This window comes from Herpailurus yagouaroundi, unplaced genomic scaffold (genome assembly GCF_014898765.1).
Source record: "Herpailurus yagouaroundi ecotype Mexico unplaced genomic scaffold, PumYag 163, whole genome shotgun sequence".
NCBI classification, from domain to species: Eukaryota; Metazoa; Chordata; class Mammalia; order Carnivora; family Felidae; genus Herpailurus; species Herpailurus yagouaroundi.
Genome location: NW_024412404.1, coordinates 68,220,119 through 68,237,869, shown reverse-complemented (window position 1 = coordinate 68,237,869; position 17,751 = coordinate 68,220,119). Strand labels below are relative to the sequence as shown.

At 48.2% G+C, this 17,751-nt stretch overlaps 1 protein-coding gene, 1 long non-coding RNA gene and 1 pseudogene across 2 annotated transcripts in view; 1 reads left to right on the top strand and 2 right to left on the bottom strand.

Moving 5' to 3' along the window:
* The first annotated feature begins 12,820 nt into the window (after nucleotides 1–12,820).
* LOC121037440 (olfactory receptor 13A1-like) lies at nucleotides 12,821–13,738 on the top strand (annotated as a pseudogene).
* Nucleotides 13,739–15,472: 1,734 nt separating this feature from the next.
* LOC121037448 (uncharacterized) lies at nucleotides 15,473–16,643 on the bottom strand. The gene is made up of 2 exons (XR_005793786.1): nucleotides 16,047–16,643; nucleotides 15,473–15,809 (listed from the first exon to the last, which is right to left on the bottom strand). It is a non-coding gene; the product is annotated as an uncharacterized LOC121037448 (long non-coding RNA).
* A 741-nt stretch (nucleotides 16,644–17,384) lies between these two features.
* Nucleotides 17,385–17,751, bottom strand: part of SCART1 (scavenger receptor family member expressed on T cells 1) — a 23,504-nt gene continuing 23,137 nt past the window's right edge. Inside the window, exon 4 of the mRNA XM_040486941.1 lies at nucleotides 17,385–17,471. Within this exon, the coding sequence (XP_040342875.1) occupies nucleotides 17,385–17,471 (87 nt within the window). The remainder of the gene's footprint in view (nucleotides 17,472–17,751) is intronic.

Sequence of the window (17,751 nt, the reverse complement as noted above, 5' to 3'; positions counted from 1 at the left end):
TCCCAGATGCTGGGTGTCCTGCCCTGTAGGGTTAAGGAGACCTGTGTGGCAGCTCTGTGAACTGAAAGGCACTAAATAGATTAAAGAAGTCATCAGTGTGGACATGGCCCTGTCCCCAGCCCTGGCTACCAATTTTCTCTCCAACATGCCTGTGCTCAAGGCAGGGGCTCAAGGCACGGGCTTTAAGTGGGGCCCGTGGCCGCCCCCCGACCCCCACACTCTCGAGGCTGTCTCGAGGCAGAGCCAGTGAGGGTGGCAGCTTGGGGGAGGATTTGTTTTTAGGAGAAGAGGTTCTGCCTGGAAACAGAGTCTCCAAGAGTTGTCTTTAAAAAAATGTTAGCACTTTTTAGGGTGATATTCTGACAAGGCTTTTTCAAGTCTGGAATATGGAGATGGTCATCAGTGTGGGAGGTGAACCAGGGTGGCTGTGCCCTGCCCTCTTCCATCACAAACCAGGAACCTGTCGACCCTGGACCTGAGGAGGTTTGGGTTCCAGAGAATTTGGGCACCAGGGGAGGCCTGAGGGAAGCGAAGCTCCTCGTGGCCCAAACACTCCATTCCCCCTTGAGATCTAACTATGCAGGGCTGGGACGGGGTGCAAGAACATGTGTAGTTTGGAAGCTCGTGGACAGAAATGGTCCTTTGATGGAACAGGGCTGTGACCCCCACATGCTCTGTCACCATGTTTCCAGGCCCGCCCTCCTCCACGTCGCCTTGTCTATCTCCTTCTACAGACTTTAAACTCTTTGAGGACAAGGATAATGTCCTGTTCACCTTCTTACTCCTGCACCAGGGATGTTTGTCTAAATCAATTCACTTGCAAGCATTGTGCACCAGGTACATGGTAGGAACCCAGTAAATACCAGCTGACAGAATGGACCAATCATCCAGGGATGATTTCTACCAATTAGAAGTAGTTTTGGAAAGGCTGCACAGAAGCATTTTTGTGACATGGTTAGTCAGGGGGACAGTGACCATTGTCTTTATTTTTCCCTAATTGGAAATAAACTTCACGTTTATGAGGTTTACAGAACCTGTGGAACCTGGGCAGAGCTATCAGGATGGCGGCCAGGGGCAGAGTTTGCAACACAGTCCTGGAGCCTCCAAGCTTTGCACAGGACACAGGAGGGTGGCTGGTCAGCACAGCCATGTTGGGACTGGCTGCAGCCACAGAGGTGGCTTAGCCTGCCTTGCTGCTCGGACCACAGTGGGAGACGGTTGCCAGAAATGCTCCCAGGGATAAACTCTGGGGCCAGAACTCTGCAGGAGAGGCGCCAGTTCCCACCCTCGGGTTGAGGGAGGCATTCTGCAGAGGGGAGGGTCTGGAGCCACCATGGAGGACCCCAGGCCCAGGGACCCCCAGCATGACTCACACCCTTAACTCGTATCTGCTCCTAGGTTTTCTGTTGCTCTGTGTGGTAGGGATTCTCTGAAAAAGATCCATGGGGTTTCTTATCTTTCCAAATGTGTATTTCATGCTAATAAAATTGGAAAACAAAGACATTTAAAAGGAGAAAGTAAAAAAGCAAAGCCTTTTAATTTCATCCAAAGGCTGGTGTGAACAATTTTTTGTTTGTCTATGTTTGCACATATACACAGACTTTAATAAATATAGAATAACTTTATACTTATTATTTTATAAACTGTTTCTTTCAGTTTAAAAAACACGGTGTAATCCTTTCCTTCTCATTCCAGGTTCTCCCAAATTAGTTCACATTGGAAGTGTTCACTTTAGTTACCAGCGTGTATACACAGGTTCAGAGGCTCACCAGTGCCTCAGACACATGTGCTAGAAATGTTGGCCTTCTCCCTCTTCTCAAGCCCCTGTATTCAAATTATCAGCAAGTCTTTTGTTCTTTTCTTACTTCAGGATAAAATGTATTCAAATTATCAGCAAGTCTTTTGTTCTTTTCTTACTTCAGAATAAAATGTATGCATATTTAAGGATTTTTGGAAAAATTTGAATTAAAAAGGATACAGTGGGCTGTTTCTAGACTGTGTCAGTAGCCCTCACATAGATACCAATTACAATCTCCTGAATAAATATTTTTTAAATGTCACAACTCTTTCTAGCACCTGAGACTGACCTAAACCAGGAAAATCTGGGTAGGAATAAACCTCGAACGAATGGAGTCACTGTAAAGATCTCCTGTATCTAAGCTCAACTGCTAATGAATTCAGAGCACTTATGACTCATCACCGGGCCATAGACCTGTTGGTCCAAGGTCTCAGAGGACAGAGATTGTGGCTACCAGGCAGATGGAAATTCAGGATAAATGTCTCAGAAAAAGTCAAGAGCTTCTGGGGGTGGGGAAAGGTCTTCCGGCCATTGGCTGATACTTGAACTGTGCATGAAAAGAGGGCCCTGAAAGGAGACAATATCTGGCAGGCTCTAGTGGCTGATACATGAGCTACTTCTCATCATGGGACAGATGGAGTTTGAAATTCAAGTCCTCCCACATTAGAGGGGCTTGGTAAACACCTCAACATCTCCATTAAAACCCAAGAAGAAGGGCCACACCTAAGGAATAAAGACTATGTCACAGGACCAAAGGTTTACCTTAAGACTAAGATCACTCAAATACAAATCAAAACCATAATGATGTGTCACCTCACACCTGTCAGAATGGCTCACATCAAAAAGACAAGAGATAATATGTGTTAGCAGGAATGTGGAGAAAAAGGAACTCTCTTGCACTATTGGTAAGGATGCAAACTGGTGCAGCCAGTGTGGAAAACACCACGGAGGTTCCTCAAAAATTAACATACAACTACCTCATCATGCAACAGTTGTACTTCTGGGTACATATCCAAAGGGATTGAATCAGAATCTTGTAGAGACACCTGCACTCCCGTGTCCATCACAACATTGCTCACAATAGGCAAGATGTAGAAACAACCTAAGCATCTGTTGGTGGATGAATGGATAAATATATGGCTCATATACAGTAGAATACTATTCACCCATGAGAAAGAAGGAGATCTGCCATTTATAAAACTTGTATGTACCTTGAGGACATTGTGCCAACTGAGGTATGTGGACAGAGAAAGATACATACTGTATGATATCTCTTATGTGTGGAATCTAAAAAAAAACAAAAAAAACAAAAACAAACAAACAAACAAACAAAAAAACAAGAGAAACAGACTGTGAGGTGAGGATTAGCAGGGGCTAGAGGGTGTGGGGTAGGAAATTGGAGATATTGGTCAAAGGGTACAAACTTCCAGTTATAAGATTAACAAGTTCTGGGGATCTAATGTACATCATGGTTATTATAGCTAATAATACTATTTACATACTTGAATGTTACTAAGAGAGTAGATCTTAAATGTTCTTACCACAAAAAAGAAATGGTAATTATTTGACATGATGTAGGTATTAGCTAATGCTCTGATGGTAATATTTTACAATACACAAACTTTTCAATATACAAACGTATAAAATCAAGAGGCTGTACACCTTAACCTATAAATGTTTTATGTCAATTATATCTCAATAAATCCAGAAAAAATAAATTTAAAATAATGAGGGAAAAACTGAGGTCAAAACCAAAACAGAACTATCCTGACAAAATAAAAAGTAACCTCTAACAAACAAAACTAAGCCTCCATAAGATCCCCCAGTAATTTAACTCCACTAGAAGAAAAAGTCATCAGTCTTCACATGAAGGTAACATAATCAGAGTCTTTGTGAAGTTTCATTTACAAGGTCTAGTAGTCCAATGTTACACATACAATAAAGAAGGCGTGTGACCAAAGACAGACAGAAAATACAGTTGATACAATTAGACCTTGTGATGACCCAGATGTTGGACTTATCAGACAATTACTCTAAAGTAGCTATTTCCTATGTCATGGTTGCTTCAAAGATTTTCTCCCTTCCTCTCTCTCCTTTTTCTCCTTCTTTTCTTACCATTACACGTGTGTTTCACCTTCTGCACTTGCCCCACAGCCTGAGGATATTCTGCTTTTTTATTTCAATCTTTTTCCTCTCTGCTTTGCAATTGTTGAAAATTCCACTGATTTATCCTGTAGCTCAGATATTGTTTTTTCCACCATGTCCAGTCTACTAATGTGCCCATAAAAGACATTCTTCATTTCTGTTATAGTGATTTGTATATCTAGAATTTCACTTTTGTTCTTTCTTGGGATTCTACCTCTCTGCTTACATTGCCCACCTATTAATTAGAATTGTTTTAAATTCTTGGTCTGATCATTCCAACATCCCCGTCATGTCTGGTTCTGATGTTTGTTCTGTGTCTTCAATTTGTATTTTTTGCCTTTTGATATTCCAGTAATCCCTTTTTCAGAGGCAGCTATGATAGAACGGGTGAAGGGACTAGTGTAAGTAGGTCTTAAGAATGTGGTCATGATGCGGAGGCAGGAAAAGCCTTCTGCAGTCCTACAATCAGGTCTCAGTCTCTTAGTGAGAGAGACTGACTCCTGTCTGGCTTTGGTGTCCATGGCATTCCATTTCTATGCACCTCGGTTTTCAATTTCCATCCCATACAGTCAATTCCCCTAGCATGCACTGAGTCTCCAGACAGCACCAGGCCCCATTCTGAGGGGCCAGGATTGAGTGTGAGGGAACTAGCAGCTGGACCTGGTGGGTCCTCTGTTAAGAGGGTCACCCAGGAGCATGTGAGCATGCTTGTGGCTCAGTGACATGTGAAGTGTGTGTTCCTCTGAGAAAATCAGGTACAACTGTGGTGTCTTAGCCTTTCTAGTCTTCAATAAAATATATTAAATGAGATTAAAAAAACAGCAATAAAACAGCAATAATGTAGAAATTCAACCTAAAAATGCCATCTTCAAGCCAGTGACCTTCACCTAGGAGGGGGAGGGCGAGGCCCTGGGGGCAGTGAGGTCTAAGATGGGGGAGGGTCAGAGCATTTGGAGGCAATGCGGTTTACGGGCTGAGAAGCTGAGCAGGGTGTTTTCTGTCAGGAGCGTCAGAGCAAACTCAACAACAGCACCAGCAATCGCGTCTTCCTCCCCACGTCAAACATCATGCTGCTACAAGATAACCCATATTTCCCCAACTTCCCTTGAGCTTGTATGAGTACGTATTGTGTCTTCAGGTCCTTTACCAGATGGTGCTCATCTTCCATTCACGGCCCCACCACCACTGACCTCAGACGTGCACTGCTGTCTGATCAGCACCACACTCTGAAGGAGGATGATTAGACACTCTATGCAGAGTCCCCACCTCAGGGATTTTACTGTCCAGGGCAGGGGGCCGCCTTTACACAAACAAAAATAAATAAATAAATAAATAAATAAATAAATAAATAAATATAAAAATAAAAATAAAAAACAAGAAAAGTGATGTCCTTGCATCTCTGTAAGTATTTGATATAAAATACCTAGATTCCAGGGGCACCCATCAGGGACTCTAACCTCTCATGTAGGGCTATGGGTGGGGAAGTGTGATGTCAGAGGCAAGTGGCCTGGGGCACCTGGGGGGCTCAGTCGGTTAGGCGTCCGATTTTGTCTCCGGTCATGATCTCATGGTTCGTGGGTTCGAGCCCCGCGTCGGGCTCTGTGCTGACAGCTCGGGGCCTGGAGCCTGCTTCGGATTCTGTGTCTCCCTCTCTCTCTGCCCCTCCCCTGCTCTCTCTTTCTCTCTCTCTCTCTCTCTGTCTCTCAAAAATAAATAACATTAAATTTAAAAAAAAAAAAAAAAGAAAGCAAAGGGCCAGAATAACATATTCTTGGCAAAGCAAGAAGGGTAGGCTTCAAGGAGGCGGCTGGGATGAGGGGCCCTCACAGAAGCAGGGCATGTGAAAGGAGACTGCAAGAGGGCCAGCTGGGAGTGAGCAGCGTGTGTCTGAGACCAGCCATCCAGACTGCAGTGACGGGAAACAGGGGACAGGAGTAGATGGGGAAGAGTCGGAGGACCTTCCAGGAGACACTTCCGTGCAGCCAAGGGCATGCGAGAACAAGGTGAAGGATGTCTTCAGAGAGTGAATGTTTGTGCAAGATTACCCTTCAAACCTTGAGCTGTGAGGGGACGTGACTTGCAGGCAAGATTGTTCTGCCATTTTGCTTCTTTGATTTAATATGTGACCAGTGAAGGAAGGAGGCAGCCAAGAGGGAAAGTTCACTATGCAGGAGAGAGGGCAGAGCAGAGGAGGAGGCCTCTGAGCGGTGGGAGGGGGGACACCCAATGCAGAGCAGGGCCCAGGCCAGGACGATGGAGAAGCCGAGGTCAGAGGGTGAGCAGCTCTGCCAGACACCTGGTGGGCAGGGCCCAGCACAAGGGGTAGGCTGAGTGGGCCCCTAAGCCCCTGTATGTACGTCTCAGCAGAGTGGTGGCTGCAGGTAGCCTGGGTTGAAATGCAGTGGGGACTGGGCACGCCCTCTGTCTCCCCAAAGCTTGTGCTCTTACCACTCTACATTCTCACCTCCCAAACCATGTGCCCACCACTTCTCAAACACTGAGTCAGAACCGGTGGCAAGCCTCCACTGCGTCTCCAAATTAATCTTTATAACAGCTCTTCGAGGTAAGTTTATCCACACTCTATGAATGAAAAACTTCAGGCACCCATCCGCTAAGTCACTTGCCATGGTTTCTCCCTCCTGTCCACTCTTGTCAAGCTCCCCGGCGTCTGTTTTGTCTCTGGCGTGAAGGCAGAAAGCCCCCACTGCTGTGCAGTCTCCCCAGACCGCAGTGGAGGGGGTGATGAGAACAGCCCTTCTCTGTTCGCTTCTCAAGGACCCGTGTGCCAACTGCACAGCCCTCCTGGCTCCTCCTCTCCCACCACACCCGGGGGCACCTGCCAACCTCCTCAAACGTCTCAAGATGTGGCCCAGCTCCACTGCCTCTACAATTTCTTCCTTGATTCCTACAAAACTGTTCACTGGTTGCCTTCCCTGCAGCGCAGCCTCGATCTACTTCCCACGCTGGCCTCGGGAGGGTCTTCCGCAAAGCCACAGGCTGCCATGCCCTTGCTGCAATTCTCATCCCTCTCGTGAGGCCCCGAGCTCCTTGCTCAGGCCCTTAGCTCCCCGTGGATGGAAAGAGGGAGGCAGGAGGAAGGGAGCTCCGTCAGCTGTGTGTCCAGGAACCTTGCCAGGCCCCTCAATGTGTCACTGGTTCTATTGGCAGCACTGGAACCAAGTTGCACTTTAGCTGAAGACACACGATGTTCCACAATCTGTTGGCCACGATGCCCATTAGATCTGGCAGGTTGCTCATCTACTGCCAAGTGTCTTCCCCCGAGGTCAGCTAGTGTGTGAGGACCCCAGGGCACCAGGCAGGCCGGTGGCCAGAGTCTCTGCAGGGCAGGTGCTTACGTCTCATACGTGGTGACTGCCGTGTCCACATCCACAGTAACAGATGTTGTCCCCACTCTTACCAGGTCACCTGTACCCTAACCTCCACCCCGGCTGAGCTCTGCTGGCCTCTTCTGGACTGGACCTCCATGTACCTCTATCTCCAAGAGAGCCACAATCCTGTGTCCACCCAGCAGGCAGGACAACATGGCCATTTTGTCTGTGGGGTTTGTGCCCAGTCGGGGTTGGAGACACCGTCCATTGGCAAACAGACCACCATGATTCTGGGTGGACATGTCCCTGGGTCTCGGCGTGAGGGCGGTGGCAGGAGAGAAGGTGGGACAGTAGCAAGGCCCCAGGGCGGCAGATGGCAGCCCCCCGGAGCACTGAGCCCCACGCTGGGGTTGGTTTAGCGCCCGTCCCATACGCTTGCTTGAGAATCGGCAACACGAGAAGAACAACTTGATTAGCTTGGAGAATTTTCTCTAAAATCCAAACACTGCTTACAGAGCAAGACTTCACCGCCAAAGGAGCAGCTTCACCCTGAACTGGCCTCTGGGCTTTGCAACCCTGGGACTGGCCCAGAATCACCAGCATCCAGCTCGTCTCCCAGTGGGACAACCCCTGCCAAACACCTCATGCTGAAGAGGGTGCAGGCACGTGGAATATTACTCAGCCATGAAAAAGAATAAAATCTTGCCATTTGCAACAACGCAGATGGAACTGGAGAGTGCTGTGCTAAGCAAAGCAAGTCAGTCAGAGGAAGACAAATACCCTATGATTTCACTCGTGTGTGGAATTTAAGAAAGAAAACAAATGGGCAAAGGGAAAAAGAGACAGAGAGACAAACCAAGAAACAGACTCAACTACAAGGAACACACTGCTGGTCACCAGAGGGGAGGTGGGTGGGGGTGGAGAGTGATGGGTATTCAGGAGCCCACTTGTGGTGTTGAAAACAATTAAACTAAAACAAAGCACCCCACACCCCGCTCCAGAGAGAATGCCTCTGTGGGCCTCCCTTCTGGCCTTTCCCTCCGTCCACTGTTCCCTCTCTTCCACTTTTCCTCTTTTCTCTCAGTTTAATTCACTATAATGACATACTCACAGGCGAACACATTCCCCTTGGAAACCCAAACATCAAGAGCCAGAGCTGAAGGCCCTCGACCACCCCCAGCACCACTGCCGTTGTGTTGTGTGTCCACAGAAACTGCTGCCAGTGTATTCGCGTGCCTGTGTTTATACAGAGAATTATAGCCCCTGCCTCATAATTTTCTTGTTAGCAGCAAGATATGCTTCTTGTTCTATAACTTGCCATTTTCAGTCTCTGGAAGACAGTGACTTGGAGACCTTCAACCTACCTGATGCGCTGCCCTGGTGAGAGGCGCCATAGCTTGGCCATGACCCAAACAGTGGTCTTCAAGGCATGCCTCATTGTTGCTGTGGTTCAGGCTACAGTGAGGACAGGGAACGCCCACCACAGGCAACACCACGTGCCAGACCGCAGACGCAGCTGCCGGGGCCGACAGCGCGGATGTGGAGTGACCACTTGAGAGCTACAGTGTCTCCGTTTGGGTGCCAAGAAAGTTCTGCACCTAGACAGTGGTAATGGTCACATGACATCAAGAACGTCCTCGGTGCCACTGAATTGTTCACTTTAAACGGTTAAGGGGCACCTGCGTGACTCAGTTGGTTAAGCATCCGACTTCAGCCCAGGTCACGATCTCTCAGTTTGTGGGTTCAAGCCCCATGTCAGGCTCTGTGCTGACAGCTCAGAGCCTGGGGCCTGCTTCAGATTCTGTGTGTCCCTTTCTCTGCCCTCCTCTGCTTGCGCTCTGTCTCTCTCAAAAATAAATAAACATTAAAAAACTTTTTACAAAATAAAAATAAAATAAAATGGTTAAAATAGGGACATGTGGGTGGCTCAGTTGGTTAAGCATCTGACTCTAGATCTCAGCTCAGGTCTTGATCTCACGGTCTTGAGTTCAAGCCCCACACTGGGATCTGTGCTGGGGAAGAATCTTACTTTAAAAAAAATGTAAAATGGTTAAAATAGTAAACTTTATGTTATGGGTATTTTACCACAATAAGGAAACGTAGAAATGTTGTGGGAGAATATTAAGTCACATACCCTTGAATAGATACAACTTTTATTTGCAAATTCTTTGTTCTGTTTTTGTTTTAATTTTTTTTAATGTTTCTTTATTGTTGGGAAAGAGAGACAGAGCACCAGCGGGGAAGGGCAGAGAGAGAAGGAGACCCAGAATCCGAAGCAGGCTCCAAGCTGGAGGCCCAGAATCACTGCTGGGACAACCCTCCCAGCCTGGAGGCTATGCGTGGGGCCACGTCCAGCTCTGCTCTGCCATCCACAGGCCCATGATGTGGGGCGATCCCCCCCTCGCTGCACCTGCTTTCTCCTCTGTACATGAGGGTCAGCACCATCACCTCCAAGGAGACTTCCAGTGCTGTGTTTCCACAAGGAACCAGCACTCGGAGTGTGCACTTGGCATTTCGTTGTCTGGCAGACATTCCCCACCACAGCCCCGTAGGGAAGCAAGTTCTTGTCTGCTGAACCTCGAGAAGGGACAGCTAACGTCAACACCTCTTGTCTCTGTCCATAGTGCTACCCACTCTGTGCTGCGGCCACCGCCCTCAGGTTCAGAGGCCCCCAGGACTTCTGAGTTCCTCTAAGTGACAGGATCTGGAGCTGGGTCCCAGTGGGTTTACGCCCTCACTCGCTGCGTCACACAGCAGCCTGGCTCTTTAAAACCAGGCCACCCTCGGCTCCGGCTACTGTCCCCCATCCTGAGCACAGGAGGACCCAGACTGTGCCTGCACAAGGGGATGTGGTTTGTTTCTTCTGAATCAGTCCCGAGGGGACTCCCTCGGCAGTTTAAGGACCATCTGCAATGTTTCCAGGACTTGAGAAGAAGCTTCAATCTGCCAAAAAATTGTTTAAGTGGTACTGTGTATTTATTCTTGATTGTGAATCTCTTGCTATAGTTGGAGAGATTCACTTTACAAAATTAGTGGAATACAATGACTTAGATCATGAAAGTTTTTATTTGCTAGGTCAAAAGTTATTGAGCAGTTTTGAATTTTAAGGGGTTTAATCAGCTTCAGTGTTCACAGAGAGAGCAGGGCAGGGAAGGGAGTAGGGGCTAGGACTCTGTGGCTAAAGTCCACGTACATGAGTTCTGCGGCTCAGGGCAGGTGCAAGGGCAGAGATGTGCCCCGTCCTCTCTGGACCACCAGCAGACGCCTCCAAATACCTGCCAGGAAGGCAGAGGACAGCACGGCTCTCCTCTGAGGTGGGTGCTGTCACACTTGTCACCTCTCCTGACCCCAAGAAAGTGAGACAGGCCCCCAGTTGCTCCCATCTCCCTCTGGCTGATGCACCTTCTGTCCTGGGTTTGCATGTGGTCACGTCCGTGGTGGCCTGCTGCCCCCCAGAGCCCAGTGCCCTTAAGTTCTGCCATTTCTGTCTGTCTGGGTCACGTACCCTGGCTGTGCCCTGGGAGGGGGTCGTGTGCAAGTCTGTCCTGGACATTAGGGAGAGTTTGAAAGTTACCGGCTTCTGCTTTTTGAGGGAATATGTTGTTATGATAAGTTGCAATTTCATAAACCAACAACTGACCACACACTGTCCAGGGTCAGTTCTTCCGTGGCCGGAAAGGAGAGCAGGGTGGGAGTTTTCTGCGTCTTCACAAGAGTGGAGGGTTTGCCCTACGGTGCTTCTATGTTCCCACTGCTCTCCTCTGACCCTCAGACTTCAGCCTCTGCTCTTCTTGGGCCCCTCATGTTCACAGCACAGCCCAACCCAAGGGCAGCAGATCATAAAGAGCTCATTCTGTGCACTATTCTCTTTTCTGCAATGGGAAAAGCCTGAAAGCGTCTGACTTCAGGTCCAGTTGCCAGAATGATGTATTTAATGACACTTCCAAGAATGTCCCTATTAATACCACATTACTGCACAGAGCAGGAGCAGTATCTTCCTTCAGAAGATAGACTGGCTACCCCATGCTTGCTGGTCTTTCCAACATGAAAATCCCTTGGGTTGTAAAAATGAGGATGCTGGGACCCATTCACACCTGATATTTTAAGCAGAAATATTTTTCTTAAGACTGTGAACTTCCCCTGTGAACTTGGGGAAGGTTTGTACATTTGCTGGACAAAGTCATCATTAGAACAGTGACAATACAACATGTCACCTGTTTGTCATAGGAAACCCTTTAAGAAGTGCTTTACTGACAGACTTAACTGGTTCACAGTGTCCTTCCGTTCAGGCAGGTCTGGGCTCGGGATGGAAGAAAGAGACTCTCCCACTCAGCAGTAGGTAATACTGTCATCTGATCTGCAATAGGGTTACTTGTCTGCACGTGTGAAGTATGCTTGTGGGGGGTGTGGTCCTGATACTGGGTCCGGTTAACGGGACACCGTGTAACCCCATCCACTGGAGCAACTGTGTCTTTCTGAAGTGCCCAGCCTTCTCCATAAGCCTGACATTTATGCACTTGTCATTTACAGGCTCATCCTTGAAATATCTCTTGTGTCTGTTTTCATACAACAAATATTATTAAGGAATATGAAATACATCTGCAGTTGTGCTAAGTTCCAAAGGGCCAGCATGGAATCAGCATGGACAAGGGCTACGGACAAGGTCACCCCTACAGAATCAGTTGATGCTGCCCTGACCTGGCCTTGGGTGTATCATTCCCAGGACTGGGCAGTCATTGGGGCAGAATCAGCAACCTGGGCTCTGGGAAACCACTTGATCTGCTCCTTCTTTGTGTGTCTGCCCTGGACCCCTCAGCCTGGGACCTCCTCCTTGCTTCCAGGACTGCCTGAACCACCACCGGCCTTCCTCTTCTGGTCTTGACTCTGCCCACCAGCCTGGACCTCGTGTCTGTCCCCATTGGTGACTTACTCTCCCACCTGACTGCAGACCACCCTTCCCTGAACCTGGGCTCCTGCTTCCCCCGGCAGCAGCCCCTGTCCCCTAAGCAGAGCCCAGGCTCCATGTTGGGGTCTGACGTTCACTTAGGTGGAAGCTCCCATCTGGGGCAGCTCATCAGGGGATGTGCAGAGGGTTGGGGGACCAGGCAGAGGGAGCAGAATAGGACACTTTGAGGGAGAGGGGAGAAGAGCAGGGGTGAGGCTGGACACTCCCTGGCCAGGATGGGACATGGGGACACTTTAAGGCCCACTGTGGACGCTGTACATCATGCTCCTGAAGGGTTCTAGCAGGGACAGGGTGAGGTCAGACAATCACTGCGGGAGACCACTGCACCAGGTAGGGGTGTGGGTAGTCCTGAGCACAGGGGTGTGGGGGGCAGGGAGGTAGTCCTGAGTGTAGGGACGTGGGGGATGGGGAGGTAGTCCTGAGTGCAGGAGGTGGAAGGGTAAGTGCTCCTACCCGTTTCCCTGAGAGGAGCTTGTTAGCTGGTGATGCCTGAGTCTAATGAAATAAGAAATTTGGTAAATTCCGGGAGAGTCTGACATATGAAGCTTCTTGACCAGAAAGAGTCTGGACAGACCAAAGCCCATGAGTAATCGGATGCTGGTGACACAATTCCCACTGCATGGCTTCTCAGAAGTGCCGCCGTTCCAGGCTCTCCTCTTCATTCTCTTCCTCTGCCTCTACGCCGTGGCACTCTGTGGCAACTCCCTCCTCGTGGTGGCCATCACCCTCAGCTCCAGGCTCCACACCCCCATGTACTTCTTCCTGGCCAACCTGTCTGTGCTGGATCTTGTCTGCACATGCACCATGGTGCCCAAGGGATCCTGGTGGAGGAGAAGAGGAGCATCTCCTACTGGGGCTGCATGGCCCTGCATGGTTGTGGGTGGTGGCAGGGGAGGTGCTGCTCTTTACTGCCATGGCCTATGACCGCTACATGGCCATCTGTCAACCACTGCACTACGGCTCCATGATGACCCCCAGGGTGTGTGCAGCGCGGGCTGGAGTTGTGTGGGCATCGGCATGCTTGGCGCTGGAGTCAATGCCTGCCTGATGTCACGGCGGACCTTCCGTGGGCCCAACGTGATTGGCCACGTCTTCTGTGGGATCCCTCCTCTGCTGCTGCTCTCCTGCTCCTCCACATATGTGAACAACATCATGGCAATTATAGCTGACGTCTTCTTTGCCATGTTGAACTTCCTGCTCACCATGGTGTCCTACGGGTTCATCATGTCCACCATCCTGAGGGTTCGAACAGCCGAGGGGAAGCAGCGGGCCCTCTCCACCTGTTCCTCCCATCTCATTGCAGCCACCTTGTACTACTTCACCATCATCTACACCTACTTGAGCCCTGGCTCCAGCCACTCCCCAGGGACGGGCAAGGTGGTGGCTGTGCTTTACTCCACTGTGAGCCCCACCTTGAACCCTCTCATCCACAGCCTGAAGAACAAGGATATCAAGGCAGCTCTCAGGAAGGTCTTGATGCACATGGCCAAAAATCTGTAAATGGGCAGTTTCTAAAGTTCACGTTCTTTGTTGCTCTCTGACCCCTGACTCTTATGTGTCCTACCTGTTATAAACACCCTTTCTATGTGAGTTGCCACTGACACCTTCAAAACAGCTTTGTTGAGGAAATATTCCTCTGTGGATTCTCCATGGCATCCTAGTGAGATGTGGCTTTCAGCCGCCTGTTACTGAAAGTTTGCAGTTCCCAGAATATGACACACATTAACACACAACGGATGCATTGGTTCCTTCTGAGATCCCTGGGATTTCTCACCAACCCAGAGTCTCTGCCTATGTCTTACTGACCTTCAGGAGGTGGGAGCTGGCTCAGTTCCATTAAAAGTGCCCCTGTAGAGCTGCCCAGAGTTCTGCTTAGCCACGTGGGTCTCGGTCCTGAACCACCGAAGATGTCTCTCCTACGATAGTTGCTTTTGTGTGCCAACCTGACTGGGCTGCAGCACACCAGACAGCTGGTCAAACATTATTTCTGGGTGTGCTTGTGAGGGGGTCTCTGGAAGAGATGAACATTTGAACGGGAAAACTGGATAAAGAAGACTGTCTTCACCAGCGGGGATGGGCGTCATTCAGTCCAGTGACGGCCAGAATGGAACAAAAAAGGGAAGGAAGAGTATACTTGCTTCTTTGGCTTTCAGACCCAGAATCGGACTTACATGTTGCCCCCCAACCTACAGGCCTTCAGACTTGGACTGAATTATTCCATCAGTTCTTCTAGGTCCCCAGTTTACAGATGGCTGGTAGTGAGGACTTCCATAACTGCATGAGCCAATTCAATAATGAGCCTCCATATGTATGTATATGTGTATTGCACGCTATATTGTATAATGCCGTTCATGTAATTACACATATATTAGTTATACTATGTCATACATATGTGTGTATGTGCATATTATATGTGTGTGTGTGTGTGTGTGTGTGTGTGTGTATAAATCATCATAAGCCCAGAAGTATGTATATCTCCCACTGGTTCTGTTTCTCCGGAGAACCCTAAGACATCTCCCTTCCCATCTAATGATGGCCCTGGAATCTCTGGTCCAAGGATAGGATAAGAACCTCATGACCCAAGGCAACATGCCTCCTTGAGTCTTGTGGACACATTATTCCTGCACGAAATGCTATTTGCCTGGTTAGCTTATGCTCTTTTCACATCCCAGCTGCATGTTAAATCCCTGATTTCCCCCTAACCAGACTGAGTCAGCTCCCTCCACCGTCTGCCCTCCTAGTGCCTTCTCATTTCCCTTAGAGCTACTCATTCAGTTGATTACTTAATTAATATCTCTCATACTGGGTTTCATTAAGAGAGGGGCTATAGTTTGTGCTCACCATTGTATCCTCAGCAAGAAAACAGGACCTGGAACACAATAGGTGATAACTAAATGACACGTGATCCACAGGACTGTCTTACTTTGCACATCTATTCAAGGTGAAGATGCACATATCTACTATACAACAATTTCACTCCTGTGTGTACAACACAGGGTCACAGTTGTTTATTCCATCACTTTGTGCAGGAGCAAAAAAGTGGAAACTACCTAACCACCCGCCCATGGGAAGATAAATTAGCAAGCCATGGATTCATCACACATTGATTATCATCCCAAATCCATACATATTAATGTGGACACACATCACATGTGGACTGTCATGTTGGATGTGCCTTTTCCACAGAGACACACAGCAAAAGCATAATGTCAAGTAAGGAAAGCAAGTAGAAAGTGACGGCAGACAGGTGGCAAGCATTGCCGTATTTATAAAAATATTGAAATAATACATCGTATTGTTTACTAAAATAAATATATGCAAAAACATATGAAATGATGTTCAGTCTTCAGAATAGCAGTCACATCTGGGGTGCAAGGAGGGAGAGAGATTAAATGGGAAACTTGAGTTGCTCTGTGATGTTTTCTTACACAGAGATATAAAGCAAATGTGGCAAGAAGTCAGCATCTTGTTACACGTATACATTTGAAATTTCACATGATTAAAAATAGTTTTAATTTTACTGTTAATTTTTACTACTAAAAAAGGAATCACTTGGAAAACTCATTAAAACCTAATGAATCAGGGGCGCCTGGGTGGCGCAGTCGGTTAAGCGTCCGACTTCAGCCAGGTCACGATCTCGCGGTCCGTGAGTTCGAGCCCCGCGTCGGGCTCTGGGCTGATGGCTCAGAGCCTGGAGCCTGTTTCTGATTCTGTGTCTCCCTCTCTCTCTGCCCCTCCCCTGTTCATGATCTGTCTCTCTCTGTCCCAAAAATAAAATTAAAACGTTGAAAGAAAAAAAAAAAAAAACCTAATGAATCAGAGTCTGCATTTTAACAGGCTCCTTGGGTGGTGCCTGTGTAAACCAAGGTGTGAGTACTCCTGATCCAGGGTAAAAGCACGACTTTCCTGTATTGTCATGGATCTGATACTCTCTCTCAACCCGGAGAAAGCTGAGGACCCCCTCAACTAAATTCCTCCATTTAGCAGATAATTTTTAATTTTCACTCAGCAGAAATACTCATATACTGTTTGTTTAAAGAGAAGTTGCCAGTCTCATAATGTGAGGTTTCAGAGGTACCCTTCTCAGTGAGTGTAGGCAGCTCAGCTGGTTGGCAAGTGCATCGTGTCCCCCAGAACACCCCGTTTCCTCTCAATGGCCTGCAGGCCATGGGTCATCTCCCCACTGCAAGGCCCAGCCACAGGCAGCTCCCAGAGGCTCCATGAAGGTTATGTTTCACTGCTTTTGGAGGGTCACCACACGGCACATGAGTCCCTCTGTGACCAGGTCCTGATGTACCACTGGCAGCACGGTCACGCTGTGGGAAGGCTGTAGAGGACCACACACTGCCTCGGATGGTAACACAGTACTTGAGCTCTGAAGATAGTATTACAGGGAAAAGATTTCTTCCAAATTCTATCAAAATATGAATCACAGGAATGCTTCCAACCACCATCCAGCCATCTGCATTTCTATCATTCTCAGCTTGCCTGACTCCAAAAGATAAATGAACCGGCTACAGAATGTTACACAGCACTGGCAGCTTGTGAGTCAGCAGGATCAAAACGGTTTCAACTGGCCCCTCCGGACCACTTTAGTCACTTAGAATTCATCTCCCAATTTTCTTAATGTTTATTTATTTTGAGAGAGCGAGCGAGCGAGAGAGCACAAGCAGGGGAGGGGCAGAGAGAGAGAGAGAGTGAATTCTAAGCAGGTTCTATGCTGTCAGCACAGAGCCCAACATGGGGCTTGATCTCACAGACTGTGAGATCATGACCTGAGCCATAACCGAGAGTCAGAGGCTTAACCGACCGAGCCACCCAGGCACCCCTAGCCAGGCATTTTTTGATGGAAATTTGATTACTTCATTTTTGTTATAAAAATGCTACACTTGGTATTTTCATAAATATTTGAGCACTGGGTATTTATGCAGAACACAGTCTGGGAAGGGGGATGAATCTTGGAAGGGATATTTATGAACACTGACAAATTTTATTTGTTCACAAAATACAAACAATGTACACATGTATTAATTTCCCCTTCTCTTCACCAAAATTTTCAATCTGAAAGTGAAATTTTATTTCATCATTGATGTAATCTGCACTCATTGTTCCTCCTCTGTGACATGTGTTTGCCCACCGTCATGATTCATAGAGACTTCACATACTCCGTGGAGGATGCAGAAGGGCTGTAGGTCAGATGCAAGGCCAACTTAGCTGCAGAATAAAGACTACTCTAGACAACCCCAGGGCACTTACATGTAACCTTAAAAGCAGCAAACAGATCAGCAACCCATTAGTTTCCTGCCAGGAAAACTACAAAAACAGGCACAGCCCTCTGCACTGGGGAAGGGCAGGGAGCACTCTGCACTGTGGCAGGGGAGGGAGCACTCTGCACAGGGGAAGGGCAGGGAGAACTCCGCGTTGGGGAAGGACGGGGAGCACTCCACACTGGGGAAGGACGGGGAGCACTCCACACTGGGGAAGGACGGGGAGCACTCCACACTGGGGAAGGA